This window comes from Mustelus asterias, chromosome 5 (genome assembly GCF_964213995.1).
Source record: "Mustelus asterias chromosome 5, sMusAst1.hap1.1, whole genome shotgun sequence".
Classification (NCBI taxonomy): domain Eukaryota; kingdom Metazoa; phylum Chordata; class Chondrichthyes; order Carcharhiniformes; family Triakidae; genus Mustelus; species Mustelus asterias.
The window spans coordinates 45,443,752-45,462,396 of record NC_135805.1 but is presented as its reverse complement, the minus strand read 5'-3'; the positions used below and the strand labels follow the sequence as shown (position 1 = coordinate 45,462,396).

At 44.2% G+C, this 18,645-nt stretch overlaps 1 protein-coding gene across 1 annotated transcript in view; it reads left to right on the top strand.

Annotated features, from left to right (window-relative positions):
- The first annotated feature begins 1,900 nt into the window (after positions 1-1,900).
- The window catches only part of ube3d (ubiquitin protein ligase E3D), a 165,755-nt gene continuing 149,010 nt past the window's right edge, over positions 1,901-18,645 (top strand). Inside the window, exons 1-4 of the mRNA XM_078212474.1 lie at positions 1,901-2,115; positions 5,247-5,443; positions 8,364-8,454; positions 15,297-15,534. Of these exons, the coding sequence (XP_078068600.1) occupies positions 2,039-2,115; positions 5,247-5,443; positions 8,364-8,454; positions 15,297-15,534 (603 nt within the window). The 5' untranslated portion in view covers positions 1,901-2,038. The remainder of the gene's footprint in view (positions 2,116-5,246; positions 5,444-8,363; positions 8,455-15,296; positions 15,535-18,645) is intronic.

Below are 18,645 nucleotides of genomic sequence, written 5' to 3'. Positions count from 1 at the left end.
TGTCGAATTCACGTGAGAGCTGGAGTAAATCATGCTGGTTTTTTCAGAGAGATTTTCAAAATGAATCTCCCACACTCTGTGCACTGCAGAGTGCACGAGCGTGATTCACTCCAGAAATCAGTGGGCGGAGCCTATTCCCACTGGAGAGGCCGGCAGAATAATGCTGAGCGGGCCACTGCATATGCGCCGACCTGTCAGCGCCGAGATCGGTGCATGTGCGGTGACCCCTGTCTGCTGGCTTCCTGATTGCTGTAAGAAGTCTCACAACACCAGGTTAAAGTCCAACAGGTTTATTTGGTAGCAAATACCATAAGCTTTCGGAGCACTGCTCCTTCATCAGATGGAGTGGATATCCACTCCATCTTAGATCTTAGAATCCCTACAGCACAGAAAGAGGCCATTCAGCCCATCGAGTCTGCACCGACCACAATCCCACCCAGGCCCTACTCCCATATCCCTACATATTTTACCCACTAATCCCTCTAACCTATGCATCCCAGGACACTAAGGGCAATTTTTAGCTTGGCCAATCAACACGGTAGCACAGTGGTTAGCACTGCTGCTTCACAGCTCCAGGGACCTGGGTTCGATTCCCGGCTTGGGTCACTGTCTGTGTGGAGTTTGCACATTCTCCTCGTGTCTGCGTGGGTTTCCTCCAGGTGCTCCGGTTTCCTCCCACAGTCCAAAGATGTGCGGGTTAGGTTGATTGGCCAAGCTAAAAATTGCCCTTAGTGTCCTGGGATGCATAGGTTAGAGGGATTAGTGGGTAAAATATGTAGGGATATGGGAGGAGGGCCTGGGTGGGATTGTGGTCGGTGCAGACTCGATTGGCCGAATGGCCTCTTTCTGTGCTGTAGGGATTCTAAGATTCTAAGATCTAAGATGGAGTGGATATCCACTCCATCTGACGAAGGAGCAGTGCTCCGAAAGCTTATGGTATTTGCTACCAAATAAATCTGTTGGACTTTAACCTGGTGTTGTGAGACTTCTTACTGTGCTTACCCCAGTCCAACGCCGGCATCTCCACATCATTCCTGATTGCTGGCCAGCTCGATCGCTGACCAGCCCTACGACCCCCGCAATGCCGGCCCTCTCACCCCCTTATGGCCTGGTTGCTGGTCTCCCGGACATGTCCAGGCCAACCTTGACACCCCCCTGCCATCCTGGAATGCCTCGATCTTCTGCCCCAGCAGTCCCAAATCACACCCCGCACAGTGCTGACCCCCCCTCTCGTAGCGACGACTCTCCCACCACCCCCCCCCCCCCACTCTGATGGCCAGCCCCCATCACTGGCCACCCTCCCTCTGTCACTCAGCCCAAATGCAGAGTGGCAGTGGGACCCCTTCCCACCCCCACGAATCGCCCCCAAAGGCTCTATCCACCAACAGGCCCCGCCCCCTTGGTACTGCCTTATGCCCGGTGGGAAGTGCCAAGGTGCCCCCTGGGTATTAGCACTTTGCCCCTTAGGCTGTGAGATTTTCCAGTATTTTCTGTTTTTGTTTCAGATTCCAGCATCCAGCATCTTTGCCTTTATCTGTCCCTCAAGAACTGGTCTCTTCAACCATCTGCAAAGATGTGTCAAATGAAGACATTGTTTGTTGTGTGTCCATCATCTTTCTTGTAAAGATGTCAGACTAGCTGGGGTAGACTGGCTGGGGTGAGTTTCTGTGACATACATTCATTCATTCATTCATATTTACAACAAAACCTGACATTCCCTTCAAACAAGCAGAGCCTAATTTCTCAGTCGATGCACCCTCCCAGCCGCAGTGGGCGCTGTGTGAGAATGGGTTTTCCTGACTGCGCCTCTTCCTTGGGGGGAGGTTGGACGGGTATTAGCGTGTGCGCATTCGCTGAAGCCGACGGCCTGCTGGAGCAACGCGCATGCGCTCAAGCCGGCGTCGGCTGGAGGGAGGTACGCGCATGCGCCCGGGCCGGTGTCGGCTGGAGGGAGCCGCGCGCTGGCTGATTGTTACTTTGTTCTATTTGATTCGGGATTTCCTGAAATCCACTGTGGCCCGCAGTGCTGCAGAGGGAAATGCAGAGACAAGTCATGCAGCCAGGGCTCTTCTTAGAGATCAGAGGCAGCACGCAAAGCGGCCACTTGATAATTGGGTAATCCTTTTCTTTAATGACTATACACACTGGCAGGGCACATTTAGAAACGTGTTTCTAAATTGACAATTCACTGATGGATGCATTGCAGCCACAGTAAAACAGCTTCTACATACACTTGGTAGACAAGTAGTGTTTACTTACATGGGGTGTCAACATGGGAATAATTTATACCATGGATTCCGGTGGAGCAGCAAGGATTTAAAAAGTAAATGTAATTGTTTTTCAGTTGGTATGTTCTTATTGGGAGAAAACCAAGCCAGATGCACATGGACAATTTAACATCCCTTTAGGACTAGGACAGATGTGTTAGCTGAGATTTCTGCTCATGTGTAGAATGGGGCTTGAACCTATTGGCAGTGTTGAACTGTGAAAGATGTTAACTTTTCAATAACTCAGTAAGTAAATTGCTGGCCCGGGGAGATGCAATAGATCTCACTACTATTAGAAGGATGATGAGTTCTGCCAGTGTCCTGGATAATGTTTGTACCCCGATTAAGATCACAAACATATACATTGATTATTTATGTCACAATTGGCAATTACTTTTGACCACAAAACAACAACAATTACACCTTAAAAAAATAGTGATACACACAGTTCCTGTTGCAGGTGAAGAAATGTTGGCAATAAAAGTGCTTTTCATGTGTGGTAAACTGGGTATTTACCTTTCCTTCACCATTCTCAAACTCTCCACTGCCCTGCAGCTGCAGTGTCCTCCAGTTAACACTGGGAAAACTAAAGCCATCAACTTCCACCCTCATCATTAACTGATTCTACTCCCTCTTGTTCACTGTCTCGGGCTGAACTAGGCTGTATGTAATCGCAGTGCTCTATTTGATCCTGAGCTGAGCTTCCGCACCCCGCCGCCCGTATCTGCTTCGTCACACAGACTGCCTCTTTCCAACTCATAATATCTGCCCCTAACATAACTCACATCATGCTGAAGCCTTTCTCCATGCCTTTGTTAGTGATAGGGATGATCATTTCAGTGTTCTGCCAGGCCTCTCGTTTTTGACCTTCCATTAATTTTAGCTCAGACAAAGAGTCATTGCGGTTAACAGCATGGAAACAAGCCCTTCAACCCAACTTGTCTATGCCGCCCAGTTTGTACCGTTAAGCTAGTCCAATTGCCCATGTTTGGCCCATATCCCTCTTTACCAATCTTACCCATGTAACTGTCTAAATGCTTTTTAAAAGACAAAATTGTACCCGCCTCTACTACTACCTCTGGCAGCTCATTCCAGACATGCTCAACCCTCTGAGAAAAAATTGCCCCTCTGGATCCTTTTGTATCTCTCCCCTCTCACGTTAAACCTATGGCCTCTAATTTTATACTCCGCTACCTTTGGGAAAAGATGTTGACTACCTAATCTATGCCCCTCATTATTTTATAGACCTCTATAAGATCATCCCTAAGCCTCCTATGCTCAGGGGAAAATGTCTCAATCACCCAGCCTCCTTATAACTCAAACCATCAAGTCCCGGTAGCAGCTTCGTAAATCTTTTCTGCAGTCTTTCTAGTTTAATAATATCTTTCTGTAATAGGGTGACCAGAACTGTACACAGTATTCAAGTGTGGCCTTACCAATGTCTTGTACAACTTCAACAAGATGTCCCAACTCCTGTATTCAATGTTCTGACCAATGAAGCCAAGCATGCCGAATGCCTTCTTCACCACTCTGTTCACCTGTGACTCCACTTTCAAAGAGTTATGAATCTGTACCCCTAGATCTCTTTGTTCTATAACTCTCCCCAACACCCTACCATTAACTGAGTGGGTCCTGCCTTGGTTCGATCTACCAAAATGCATCACCTCGCATTTATCTAAACTAAAGTCCATCTGCCATTTATCAGCCGACTGGCCCAATTGATCAAGATCACGTTGCAATCCGAGATAACCTTCTTCACTGTCCGCTATGCCACCAATCTTGGTGTCATCTGCAAACTTACTAACCATGCCTCCTAAATTCACAGCCCAATCATTAATATAGATGACAAATAACAGTGGACCCAGCACCGATCCCTGAGGCACACTGCTGGTCACAGGCCTCCAGTTTGAAAAACAACCCTGTATAACCACCCTCTGTCTTCTGTCATCAAGCCAATTTCATATCCAGTTGGCTACCTCACCCTGAATCCCGTGAGATTTAACCTTATGCAACAACCTACTAAAGATCTGCAGTTTGCATCCCATTCTGCATCAAACTCTATCTACCATCATCTCTGTCCTTGATGACTTATATTTGTTCTCAGCACTTCAAGTTTACAACCCCAATTCTTGTGTTAGAAGCCCTCCATGACCTCACCCATCTCATTCTTTCTAACTTCCAGCCATAATACACAATTGAACTGTCCGTTCCTCTGACTTTAGCCTCTTGTGTATCTATCTTCATCACTCTTCCATCGGTGTTGTATATTGAGTCACCTGGGTCCTTGCATTCACTCCTTGAGCTCTCCACCATCTTCTCTTCCCTTAAGACTTTTCACCAAGTAACCAAGGTTCTAACTCACCTTTGGCTAGGGTTTCGTTTTCTGACTATTTCTTCATGAAGTGCCCTGGGGATGTTTTTCCTTGACGAAGGTGCTATGTAGATAGAGTTTGTTATTTGACCCATATCTTTCTGTGATTATAGGTACTTACTGGAGAATAAAATAAACATGCCATATTTAGCCAGGCATTCACTGAAATTGGCCTAATTTGTGATTGTTCCTTCTAATGTATTCCTATTGGTCTTGACTTTTGCCATGGCTGGGCTCAAGGTAACTCATATAAATTAAAACATGGCACTGTGGTCGTTAGGTTTTATTAGCTGATTCATAATGAAGTTTCATCTCTGACAGTGAATAATAGGATTTAGAGAAACTGCTAATGAATATCTAGTCACCTCTAACCAAGGATTTATTATGCTGTCTGACCGTTAATTGAATCTGTATAATGATGTTGAATCTTGGCACTGTTATCACCTGATATTAAGTGATGTTCACAAAACCCTTCATGTAAAGATAAGAATAATGTGTTCAGAGGTTTGGGTGTCTTTCAACATTGGACGCTGTATCTGTCAGTTATAATGTACTAACTTATTTCACCGCTGTCAATAAAATAATGCATTGTATTCTTCTTTGAGCAGAAACATCCCAGAGAATTACTCAGAATTGCAAGTTACTCTTGGCCTATCATCCGTACATCTTCAGATTGCGGGGCAATGTGTGAACTTAGATTTGCCAGTAGGGGTCAGAATTGTTCCATCCTCCTGCCGCAGTCTCCAGTACGTTAAGGGAGATGGATTCCACATGAGGCTGCAAGTTCAGACTGATGGATCTGCAGGTGACCATCTTTTATATTTTTGGCTAAATTAAATTATGGTGAAAATTATTGGGCAAAGTATTCTGTGATTTAAAAACCCCACAACATTTTTATTTATTCATTAGTTCAGTTGAAAAGTTAAAAGTTAAAAAGCTAACGTTTATTTATTAGTCACAAGTAAGGTTTACACTAACACTGCAATGAAGTTGCCATGAAGTTCCCCTAGTCGTCACAGTCTGGCGCCTGTTCAGGTCAATGCACCTAATAGATAGATAATAGATGGTTACAACTGGTAGTTAACCTTAGGTTTCTGACTGGATCTTAGAAATAACCCATTCCTGACCTGGGCCATTCTTTGCTAATATAATGGTTCACCCACGTTGAGCATTCAAATATTAAATGAAGATTATTGTAGCAACGCTGTTCATGGATGTTTGGTGTTATATAGCTACAGAGCATATTTCAAATATAACCAAAAGCGGAAATGCTGGAAAATCTCGGCAGGTCTGGCAGCATCTGTAAGGAGAGAAAAGAGCTAACGGTTTCGAGTCCAGATGACCTTTGTCAAAGCAAATACTCTAAATATAGTTTTAAGTAAAGCATGTCCGTATTTTGATCTGGTTATTTAATTGATGCGACCAGGTCAACCATTAACATGGCAAAAGCATGCCAAATTAGGAAGAGCTTATGCCCACTGTGTAAGCTCATTCAGAGATTCCATAGTTTGATTTACCACGGTTGATTGTCGTGGTTAAATGCAGCATGTGATCAGATTTGAACCTCTGCTGATGGTCAGTAATGGTAATGTTATTGTTGGGCTCTACATCCTTGGGCAAAGAGCAGGAAAAATCAGAGTAACTTTCTACTCCTGATTGCATGCCACTAACACCTTCAGGAAGTTTGTAAGCACGCATGTAGCCTAGAGGATTAATTTAACTTGTATGGGATACTGCCCAGGGACTGAATATCCACCAAATGCTCACTGTCCAACTGCTTCCCGTGGAGGAAGGGCAACATTGAAGGGCAAAAAAACCTTTCATCTACTGGGCATGGGGCACAGTGGTTAGCACTGCTGCCTCACAGCGCCAGGGACCCGGGTTCGATTCCCGGCTTGGGTCACTGTGTGGAGTTTGCACGTTCTCCCTGTGTTTGCATGGGTTTCCTCCGGGTACTCTGGTTTCCTCCCACAGTCCAAAGATGTGCGATTGGTCATGCTAAATTGGTCACGCTAAATTGCCTGTTAGTGTTAGGGGGACTAGCTAGAGTAAGTGCATGGGGTTATGGGGATAGGGCCTGGGTGGGATTGTGGTTGTGGCAGACTCGATGGCCGCCTTCTGCACTGTAGGGATTCTATGATTCTATGTCAAACATAACGCAACTGAGGGTGCTGCAGGATAAAGTTAACTTGAGGAAAAATTTATACTCAAGTCTAAAATCTTAAATAATTTCCCACTTATAATTGTTAAATTGCATAGAGTTCTAATCCTCTGGCTTAATTTTTGGAAGTTAGAGTTTCATATGCAGCGCTATCCCTCAACAAGCAAATTATGAATGAGGAAGGTGTCATGGTCTGTCAGCATATTATCATAGAAATCATAGAAACCCTACAGTACAGAAAGAGGCCATTCGGCCCATCGAGGCTGCACCGACCACAATCCCACCCAGGCCCTACCCCCACATTCCTACATATTTTACCCGCTAATCCCTCTAATCTACACATCCCAGGACACTAAGGGGCAATTTGTTTTTTTTAGTATGGCCAATCAACCTAACCCACACATCTTTGGACTGTGGGAGGAAACCGGAGCACCCGGAGGAAACCCACGCAGACACGAGGAAAATGTGCAAACTCCACACAGACAGTGGCCCAAGCTGGGAATCGAACCCAGGACCCTGGAGCTGTGAAGCAGCAATGCTAACCACTGTGCTACTGTGCCGCCCACTCACTGTATTACTCACTGTAACTTCCCATTTCTCTGCTTGTTAGTAACTGATGGACAACTTTTCAATCCATGAACAAACTGACAACTCAGCGTGTTGTCATCTGTTTGTGAGTGGTCTAAATAAAATAGTGGAACAAGATACCCCCATCGCCACCACAGTGTTGGATTGGTGATTGGTGGTTGTGAGAGCAGGCCATTTCCATAGATGTAATTGTGGTTTTCTTTTCAATACGTCCCCTCAATTTGTTTCATGTGTGCTTATGATATCTGATGAAGGGAGTCTATGATGTTTCTGTCAGTTTCTAAGTTGAGCATAGTTCACTCATGCCTGAGGTGACTTTGGATTGTGTAGTCAATTTATTCAGGGAGTGAAAATATGTATAGTTGGACTGTCAGCCACTAGTGCGTTCATCACCATTTTTTTTTTGTAAATTCTTTGCTTGAAGCATATTTGTCCGTCAGATGTGAGGTAGGCACTTTGGTGTAACTGTGCCAGTACAGCAATAGAAACAGGGCTCGAGGGGACAGGCCTTGCAGGTGTAATGTTACTTTGATTGACAAGGCACCTCATTGTTAATACGAAATGTCACAAATTATTACTGAAAAGCTTCAAAAGAAGAAATATCAATGCATGAAAGGTAAGGGTTATTTCCCTGGAAAAGGAAAGAAGTACTGTTATAATGAAAGTTTGCTGGGTGTATTGGGTATGGTACATGTAGTATAATATGTAACTTTGGGCTATTAATGTTGTGAGCGTGTTTGACTGAAAAGATTGTGCTTTTTTAAGTGGCATGTTATTAATATCTTTAAGTAGGAAGGTTATCGGGGGTATATTAAACCGTTGACAACTTATATTTAAAATACTGAGAAAGTTAAGTTTGCACACATTTTCTTCTTGTAATATTTATATCTTATTTTTCTTTTAATGGTGAGATCTAAGTTTGTAGAATTCATCCCAAATATTATCCAATAGCAATTGATATGTCATGTCTTTTTAGAGCTGGTCCCGACTGCGATAGAGACGTTGAAGGCTAAGACACACTGTGTCTTTCAGTGTCAAACCTGTGGACAATCCATACTCCAGAAACAGTAAGGAACTTTATGATTGACTTTTCATATGGATGACAGTGGGAAAGTATCTGCCAACAAACATAGTATAGGAGTATAATTAATACATCATTCAATTTTTAAAATTCATTTGTGGAACATGGGCAGCGCTGGCTGGCCAGGATTTATTGCCCATCCCTAGTTGCCCTTGAGAAGGTGGTGGTGAACTGCCTTCTTGAATCGCTGCAGTCCATGTTCTGTGGGTTGAGCCACAATGCCGTTAGGGAGGGAATTCCAGGATTTTGACCCAGGGACTGCAAAGGAATGGCGATATACATATTTATACATACATAAATATATATATTTCTAAATCAGGGTGGTGAATGGCTTGGAGGGGAACTTGCAGCTGGTGATGTTCCCATGTATCTGCTGCCCTAATCCCTCTAGATGGGTGGGTTTGAAAGGTGCTGTCTAAGGATCTTTGGTGAATTGCTGCAGTGCATCTTGTAGATAATACACACCACTGCTACTAAGCGTTGGTGGTGGAGGGAGTGGATATTTGTGGATGTGGTGCCAATCAAGTGGGCTGCTTTGTCCTGGATGGTGTCAAGCTTCTTGAGTGTTATTGGAGCTGCACCCATCCAGGCAAGTGGGGAGTATTTAATCACAATCCTGACTTGCACCTTGTAGATGGTGGATAAGCTTTGAGGAGTCAGGAGGTGAGTTACTCACTGCAGTATTCTTAGCCTCTGACTTGCTTTGCAGCCACTGTGTTTATGTGGTGAGTCCAGTCGAGTTTCTGGTCAACCCCAAAGATGTTGACAGTGGGGGATTCAGTGATGGTAACATCATTAAATGCCAAGGGGTGATGGTTAAAGTGTCGCTTATTGGTGATGGTCATTGCCTGGCGTTTGTGTGGCGTGAATGTTACTTGCCACTTGTCAGCCCAAGCCTGGATATTGTCCAGATCTTGTTGCATTTGAACATGAGTTGCTTCAGTATCTGAGGAGTCGTGAATGGTGCTGAACATTGTGCAATCATAGGCGAAATCCTCATTTGGATGAATGGGAGATCATTAATGAAGCAGCTGAAAATGGTTGGGCCTAGGACACTACGCTGAGGGACTCCTGCAGAGATGTCCTGGAGCTGAGATGACTGACCCTCCACCAGATATAGTGCCAGGAATGACTCCAACCAGCGGGGAGTTTGCCCCTGATACCCATTAATTCCAGTTTTGCTAGGGCTCCTTGATACCACACTCAGTCGAATGTGGCCTTGATGACAAGGGCTGTCATTCTCACCTCCGGAATTTAGCTCTTTTATCCTTCTTTGAACCAAGGCTGTACTGAGGTCAAGAGCTGATGGTGAAACCCAAACTGGGGTGTCGCTGAGCAGGTTATTGCTGAGCAGGTAGTGGCCCAGTGGTTAGCACTGCTGCCTCACAGCACCAGGGACCGAGGTTCGATTCTTGGCTTGAGTCACTGTCTGTGTGGAGTCTGCACATTCTCCCCATCTCTGGGTTTCCTCTGGGAGCTCCAGTTTCCTCCCACAGTCTGAAAGATGTGATTAGGTGCATTGGCCATGTTGAATTCTCTCTGTGTGCCTGAGCAGACGCCGGAGTGTGTGGCAACTGGGGGATTTTCACAGTAACGTCATTGCAATGTTAATGTAAGCCTACTTGTGACATTAATAAATAAACTTAGAACTTAAAACTGTCAGTGACCCCTTCCATCACTGTATTGATGATTGAGAGTAGACTGATGGGACCGTAATTGGATTTGTCCTGCTTTTGTGTCTAGGACATACCTGGGCAATATTCCACAAATGCATCAGCCTTATCTTTTGCACTGATGTGCTGGGCTCCTCCATCCACTGAGTTGTTTAGTTGTCCACCACCATTCACGACTGGATGTGGCAAGACTGCAGAGCTTGGATCTGATCCGTTGGTTGTGGAGTCACTTAGTTCTGTCTATCACTTGCTGTTTATGCTGTTTGGCATGCAAATAGTCCTGTTTGGTAGGTTGACACCTCATTTTTAGGTTTGCCTAGTACTGCTCCTGGCGTGCCCTCCTGCTCTCTCCATTGAACCAGGGTTGATCCCCTGGCTTGATGGTAATGTTTGAGAACTACAACTTCTGGATCTTGAGCCCCCACCAGCATTCTCACAGACGGCGAACGCGGGCTCAAGATTTCACCCATAATTTACACTGGCACTTCAGGGTAGTTCTGAATGAGTGCTGCATTGCTGAAGGTGCTGTTTTTTGACAGAAGTTAAACCAAGGCCTTGTCTCCTGTCTCCGGTAGGGCGGCACGGTAGCACAGTGGTTAGCACTGCTGCTTCACAGCTCCAGGGTCCCGGGTTCGATTCCCAGCTCGGGTCACTGTCTGTGTGGAGTTTGCACATTCTCCTCGTGTCTGCGTGGGTTTCCTCCGGGTGCTCCGGTTTCCTCCCACAGTCCAAAGATGTGCGGGTTAGGTTGATTGGCCAGGTTAAAAAAAAAATTGCCCCTTAGAGTCCTGGGATGCGTAGGTTAGAGGGATTAGCAGGTAAAATATGTGGGGGTAGGGCCTGGGTGGGATTGTGGTCGGTGCAGACTCGATGGGCCGAATGGCCTTCTTCTGCACTGTAGGGTTTCTATGTTTCTATGTTTCTAAATGATTGTGTAACTCTTTTCAAAGAAGAACAGGGGAGGTCTCCTGGTTTGGTGACCAATATTTAATTCCTCAGTCAACAGCATTGACACAGAATATTTGATCATTTATCTCATTGCTGTTTGTAGGAGTTTTCTGTGCGCAAGTTGACTGCTGTGTTTCTCTACTTCACAACAATGGTTAGACTCTAAATGCATTTCATTGGCTGCAAAGCACTTTGGGAATCTAGCAGCAGGAATAGGCCATTCAGACCATCTGATGTGTCCTGCCACCACTCAATAGTAATCATGACTGACTTAACTCCAGATTCCTCCCTTTGCTTTGTATCAAGTAATTGCCTTTGTATAACAAAAAGCTATCAATCTTACATTTAAAATTTATAATTACCCTAGCTGTTTATGGAAGAGAGGTCCAAACTTCTATCATCTTTTCATAGAATCATAGAATCCTACAGTGCAGAAGGAGGCCATTCAGCCCATCGAGTCTGCACCGACCACAATCCCATCCAGGCCCTATCCACCTAACCCCATACACTTAGTCGTCCTGACACTAAGGGGCAATTTAGCATGGCCAATGCACCGAATCCGCACATCTTTGGACATCTTTGTGTGAAGAGCTTTCTTAACTTCACTTCTGAAAGGTCTGGTTCTACGTTTTAGACTATTTCCCTTGGTTCTAGATTCTCCAACTAAAGGAAACAGGGTAAAGAGAGAGAAGCGCTTTTTTGTTGCCCTGAATAACTTGAAAACTTTAATCAGATTGACCCATAATATTCTAAATTTCAGGGAATACAACCTGAGTTTGTGTACTCTTGTCTCATAATTTAACTCTTTGGAGTTCAGGTCTCATCTGTATTACACTTTCTCCAAGGTCAGTATATTCTTTCTAAGGTATGGTGCCTAGAACTGTTGACAGTGTGGTCTCACCAGGGCTGTTTTATATGAATTCTACCCCCTTGTATTCTAGTGCTCTAGATTTTGATTATTTTACGACTCTGTTCATGACAGGAAATCAACGATGTACCTGGGCCCCCAAGTCTCTTTAGACCCCTAATGTTTCTTGCTTTTTCACACCATTTGGAAAGGAGATTATTCAGTCTTTTTGTTTAGCATCTGAATGGGTGACCTCACATTTGCCTATATTGAAATCCATTTGCCATAATTGTGCCCATTCACTTAATCTATCAGTATCGTTTTGTAATGTTGTTTTTCCCTCTATGCAGCCTACAGTACTGCCTATCTTTGTGTCTTCGGCAAATTTGGGTGTGTGGCTCTCTCTCCCATCGTCTAAGTCATTCATAAATACGACATATAATCGTGACCCCAAAATGGAACCTTGCTACACACCACTAGTCATATCCTGTGAATCAGAGTACCTTCCCATTATCCCTACTCCGCTTCCTGTCAGTGAACCAATTTCCAACTAGGTGAACCTAGTTGGCCTTTGATTTCACGGGCTTCAACTTCAGCTAACAGCCTCTGATGAAGGAGTTTATCAAATGCCATCTGTATGTTGATCTCAATAATATTCATAGATATTCCTCAGGCCACTACTTTGTGAAAGATATTAATCAGATTACTCAGGTTACTTTAAGAATCTACTGATGACCATGAAACCATTGTCGATCGTCGGAAAAACCCATCTGGTTCACTAATGTCCTTTAGGGAAAGAAATCTGCCGTCCTTACCCAGTCTGGCCTATATGTGACTCCAGAGCCACAGCAGTGTGGTTGATTCTCAACTGCCCTTGGGTAACAAGGGATGGGCAATAAATGCTGGCCAGCCGGCGACGCCCATGTCCCACAAATGAATTTTAAAAAATTCAGTTATGTGGATCAACTGGAGAAACCGAAGCCGTCCTTCTTGGACTAAAGCAGGTTGAGAGGAGATTTGATAGAGGTTTTCAAAATCATGGACAGAGTAGATACTGTTCCCATTGGTGGAAGGATTGAGAACCACAGGGCAGAGATTGAATGTGATTTGCAAAAGAAGCAATGTTGACATAAGGAAAACCTGTATGCAACAAGTGGTTAAGATCTAGAATGCACCGCCTGAGTGCATGGTGGATGCAGATCCAATTGTGACTTTCAACAGAGAAGATATGAATCAGGTTATTCAGGCATGACCTCCCTAGGTTGTGAAAGGTGCTCCATGAATGCACCTCTATGGTTTGGAGGTCATATAAAGGAACAGCATACCTCGGGCAACATTGGTTCATTTTAGAATTGTTAATGATATTGCAAATTAAAGTGTTCTCCCTTTACTGGTTTCAATAAAAACAAAATTGCATTTCTGCCATTTCATCAGGGTTACTGAGCCTTTATGTTCTCACTTGAGCCTTGACATTTCTACACGTCGACAGTCAGTGCTGATCTCCTGTTTGGCCACATTGGAATGAAGGCGGAGTGGATGTTCTCACCAACACAGCCACCGTGTCAGACTGTGAGGTTTATTGTGCCCCGGTGGCAGTGTCAAGTTGAAGGTTACACTAACCAATTTAAAAGTAGAACCATCGTACATTTTCAATAATGCGAGAAAACGTTTAACATGCATTTTGTGTCTGTCATTTCTCCATCACTGTATCGGGTGTGACACTCACATTCCTGCCAGGCAGAAATTGCAAAGAAACAAAAACGTTCGTTTGACACAGGAGTCAAAATCTCTGGAACCTCTGAATAACTGTTAGTGACACTTAAAAGAGAGAAAATAACACTAAATTCTGAACCTTGTCCCCACTTAATTGGAATTAGGTGGCCTTTGTAGCATTAAATGCTGACTAGTCAGCGGCAGAGCAATAGATGCTGCATTGCATGATATTCCCACTGACAGCTTATCTGATTTATCATGAGCAGTGACGTGGGCAGTCTGTCTGCAATGGTACAAATTCTGAACTATTTATCTTTAATACTGTGGTTAATTTTTTGTGAAATGTACTTTTATTTATTTTTCATTCATTCATGGGAAGTGGCAAGGCCAGCATTTATTGCCCGTCCATAATTCCCCACAGAGGATGGTTGTATCTTGCCGTCTATGTTTGGGAGGAACACCCACAGTGTAGTTAGGAAGGGAGTTCCAAGATTTTGACTCAGCAACTATAATGGAACGGCAACAGAGTTCCAGGTCAGGATGATGTGTGATTTGGAGGGGAACTTGCAAGTGGTGGTGTTCCCGTGTATCTGCTGCCCTTGTCTCGGTGGTAGAGATCACTGGCTTGGAGGGTGTTGTTGAAAGAGCTTTGGTGAGTTGCTGCAGTGCATTTTGTAGAGATAGTAGACACTGCTGTCACTGTGTGTCAGTGGCAGAGGGAGTGGATATTGAAGGCGGTGGATGGGGAATCAATTAAGTGGGCTGCTTTGTCCTGGATGGTGTTGAGCTTTTTGAGTGTTGTTGGAACTGCACACATCCTGGTGGAAAGGCTTTGGGGAATCAGGAGGTGACTTATTCACTGCAGATTTCCCCCTGTCTGATGGGTTCTGGTAGCCACAGTATTCATATGGCTGGTCCAGTTCAGTTTCTGGTCAATGGCATCCCCCCGGATGTTGATAGAGGGTGATTCAGCAAATGTCATGGGGAAATGGTTAGATTATCTCTCGTTGGAGATGATTGTTGCCTGGCATTTGTGTGGTGCAAATGTTACTTGCCATTTATCAGCCCAAGCCTGAATATTCTCCAAGCCTTGCTGGATATGGACATGGACCACTTCAGTATGTGAGGAGTGGCAAATGGTGCTGAACATTGTGCAATCATCTGCGAACATTTCCACTTCTTACCTCATGATGGAAGGAAGATCATTGATGAAGCAGCTGAAGATGGTTGGGCCTAGAACACCAACCCGTGGAACTCCTTAAGTGATTTCCTGGAACTGAGATGATTGACCTCTAACAACTTCAATGATCTTTCTTTAAGCTGAGTATGACTCCAGCCAGTGAAGAGTTTTTTCCCCCTGATTCCCATTGACTTTAGTGTTGCTTGGTCTCCTTGATGCCACACTTGGTCAAATGCTGTCTTGATGTCAAGAGCAGTCACAATCATCTCTTGAGTTCAGGTCTTTTATTCATGTTTGGACCAGGCTGTAATGAGGTCAGGAATGGAATAAACTTACTGTGAGGTAAGTCTTGCATTAATCACTTTGCAATTGAGAATTGTCATGATTGTATTTATTTTTTTTGCAGTTGAGGAGCCATGAATGTGGGGCAGCTCCAAGACTCTAATGAAATGCTTATTTACACGTAGGTTGTTTCAGAGAGTTCTACCTTTGCCTTGTGGAAATTGGAGTGACTTGGTGGAACACTGGTGCTGCCATCCTGATCCATTTACCAAGACATTGCAGCCAAAGTTGGATGACTGTTTATTAGGTGATATATTCCTGTTGGTGAATGTGGCGAGCATTGACAAAACTGCTGTGCACGAAGTGAAGATGAGTGAATCAAAGGCCAAACAGAGTGCAGACAACACCGGAATCCATTTGAAGGTAGGGACTTTGTTTTCAACAGATATAAACTGGAAAGACCTTCAGCTTTACCCTTCAGCTTAAATGTGTTGAGAATATTAGCTACCAGGCGGCACGGTAGCACAATGGTTAGCACTACTGCCACACAGCGGCAAGGACCCGGGTTCAATTCCCAGCTTGGGTCACTGTCTGTGCTGAGTCTGCACGTTCTCCCTGTGTCTGCTTGGGCTTCCTCTGGGTGCTCCGGTTTCCTCCCACAGTCCAAAGGACATGCTGGTTACATGCATTGGTCATGCTAAATTTTCCCTCCGTGTACCCGAACAGGCGCCGGAGTGTGGCGACTAGGGTATTTTCACAGTAACTTCATTGCAGTGTTAATGTAAGCCTACCTGTAGCATTAATAAATAATAAATAAACTTTAAATAAAACTTTAAACTTAAAAGATATTAGAGGTGTATAAGATGTTGAGAGGTATTGATAGAGTGGATTCTCGGAGGCTTTTACCCAGGGCTGAAATGGTTGCCACAAGAGGTCACAGGTTTAGGGTGCTGGGGAGTAGGTACAGAGGAGATGTTAGGGGTAAGTATTTCACTCAGAGGGTGGTGGATGTGTGGAATCGGCTGCTGGTAGTGGTGGTGGAGGCGGATTCGATAGGGTCTTTTCAGAGACTTTTGGATAAGTTTATGGAAGTTAGTAAGATAGAGGGTTATAGGTAAGCCTAGTAGGTAGGGACATGTCCGGCGCAACTTGTAGGCTGAAGGGCCTGTTTGTGCTGTAGCTTTTTTATGTTCTATTTTATGAAAACCGGGTTGAAATCTATATTTGCACTTCTGCTTTAATAGGAAAAAAATGCTTAGATTTATCTAACATTTTATACAAGAACAGGATGTCCCAGAGCCCATTACAGTCACTTGTTAAGGGGCATGGCTGATGGTAAACGCTATGTTGTTTAAATCACAGAAGGGCAGCTTGAAACAATTACCCTCAACTATGTTTGCAATTTGTATAGTAAGAGGACAGGTTTGAAATCCAAAAATGTGTCTCCGACTACATGCGATAATTTTATAGCAAAGGAAATGTTTATTAAGAAACAGGAAAAGAGCAGTAAATTAAAATAGAAAAATAGGTAAATAGAATCATAGAATCCCTACAGTGCAGAAGGAAGCCATTTGGCCCATCAAGCCTGCACCAACAACAATCCCACCCAGGTCCTATCCCCGTAACCCCCACCTATTTATCCTTCTAATCCCCCCGACACGAAGGGTCAATTTAGCATGACCAATCAACCTAACCCATGCATCTTTGGAATGTGCGAGGAAACCGGACCACCCCGAGGAAACCCTCGCAGACAGGGGGAGAACGTACAAACTCCACCCAAATCCCTGCACTTGCATCTCAACTCAAATAGGACAATGGCTTTACACAGTATCAATATTTTAAACAGTTCCAGCCAATCTCAATTTAACTACCTTCAGAACTAACTCTCCCCTTTCCATTCCAAAAGGTCATTCAAATCTATTCATGATCTGTACTTATTCTTATCAAATTGCCTGAGGTGAATATCTGTTTGCAGTCTTGTTAGGCTCAGGAACATATCAAACGCACAGTTTAAATTCATACAGTCACGCTGTCCTTTGGCTTAACTATCTTACTAACTTAAAATATGACCAGAACATTTCCAACCAAAAATATTATAATTTCTTGGATTTCCCTGATATGTTTTCATGACACAATAAAGTACTTTTAAAGTGTGGTCTATGCTGTAATGTTGGAAAGCAGGGCTCAAATATTTCTTCAATTTCTTTTTGAATATTTTGGGGGAGAAAAAAGGAACATAGAGCTAAATCTTACCATAAAAAAGGCAGGGTGTTGTATCCGCCAAGAAAACTTGTGTGTTTCTCTGTAGAGAAACATGCTGGTTTTCTCTCCAGATCTTGCCACACTGCCAAAAAAAACATCAAGGGGGTGTGTTTCACACCATCATATTGGGATGGTGTTTGGCTTCAACATGCCAGCAAAACCCGGATGCACAGAGATCAGGACACCATCTTCAAAGGATGGCCCGTTCGTTACCTGAGTAAACACCGCCCCCCCCCCAACCATGGAGGTCCCCTCCCCACTCCCGATCGGAGTTGGCACTTCTCTACTCCCCCATCATCGCCCCCACGCCCAAGTCTGAATTGGCAACCCCCGTTCCCTTGCTGTCTCTCAGAAGTTGCAGGTGAGACCAGACTCTATTTGAAGTCTAGTCAAGTGGGCTGCTTTGTTTCGGATGTCAAGCTTCTTAAGTGTTGGAGCTGCACTCATCCAGGAAGTAGAGAATATCCCATCACACTCCAGACTTATCTAGGTGATGGACAGGCTTTGGGGAAACAGGAAATGAGTAACTATCCACGGGATTCCCAGGATGAGAATTTCAGTATTAGATGAATCGGGCAGTTTTACGGAGGTGGAAAGAGATGGTCATGGCGATGGCTCGGATATGTGTTTGGAAGCTCACCTTGCGGTAGTTATGACACTCATGTTGCGAATGGTCTGGTTCAGCCTCAGACCTTTGCCAGGGAAGGGTAGGGAACGGTGGTTGTGAGAGAGACCAAAGGCAGTGATGTTTGGTCTTCCCAATATTTAATTGGAGGAAGTTCTGCTCATTCAGTACTGGATGTCGGAGAAGCATTTGAAAATTTTGGGAATGCGGAGCAGTTGGGAGAGGTGGTAGCACGATAGCGCTGGTTGTTGTCAGCGTATATGTGGAAAATAACACAGTTTTCAGGATCTTTGCAGGTGTCATGTAAATATTGCTGGATTAATACTATATTCTGCAGCCTCTCTCCTTACCATCTTCCTCTATGAACAGTACCCTATGAACAGTGTGCTTTGTCTGTATAGCGCGCACAGAAACAATACTTTTCACTGTATACCATTAGATGTGACAATAATAAATCAAATCAAATAATGATTGGAACTTGAATCCTCGCCTGATATTCCATTCCCTGAGCTGAGTACGTGTGACCAATTGTAGCCTTTACTATCTTGGAGACGATGTATCTTTTTACTGCCAGTTATATACTTTTGCACTCTTCTGATAACCTTTCTTTCTGGATGCAGCCATGGGCTGAGCAGATAACATAAGGA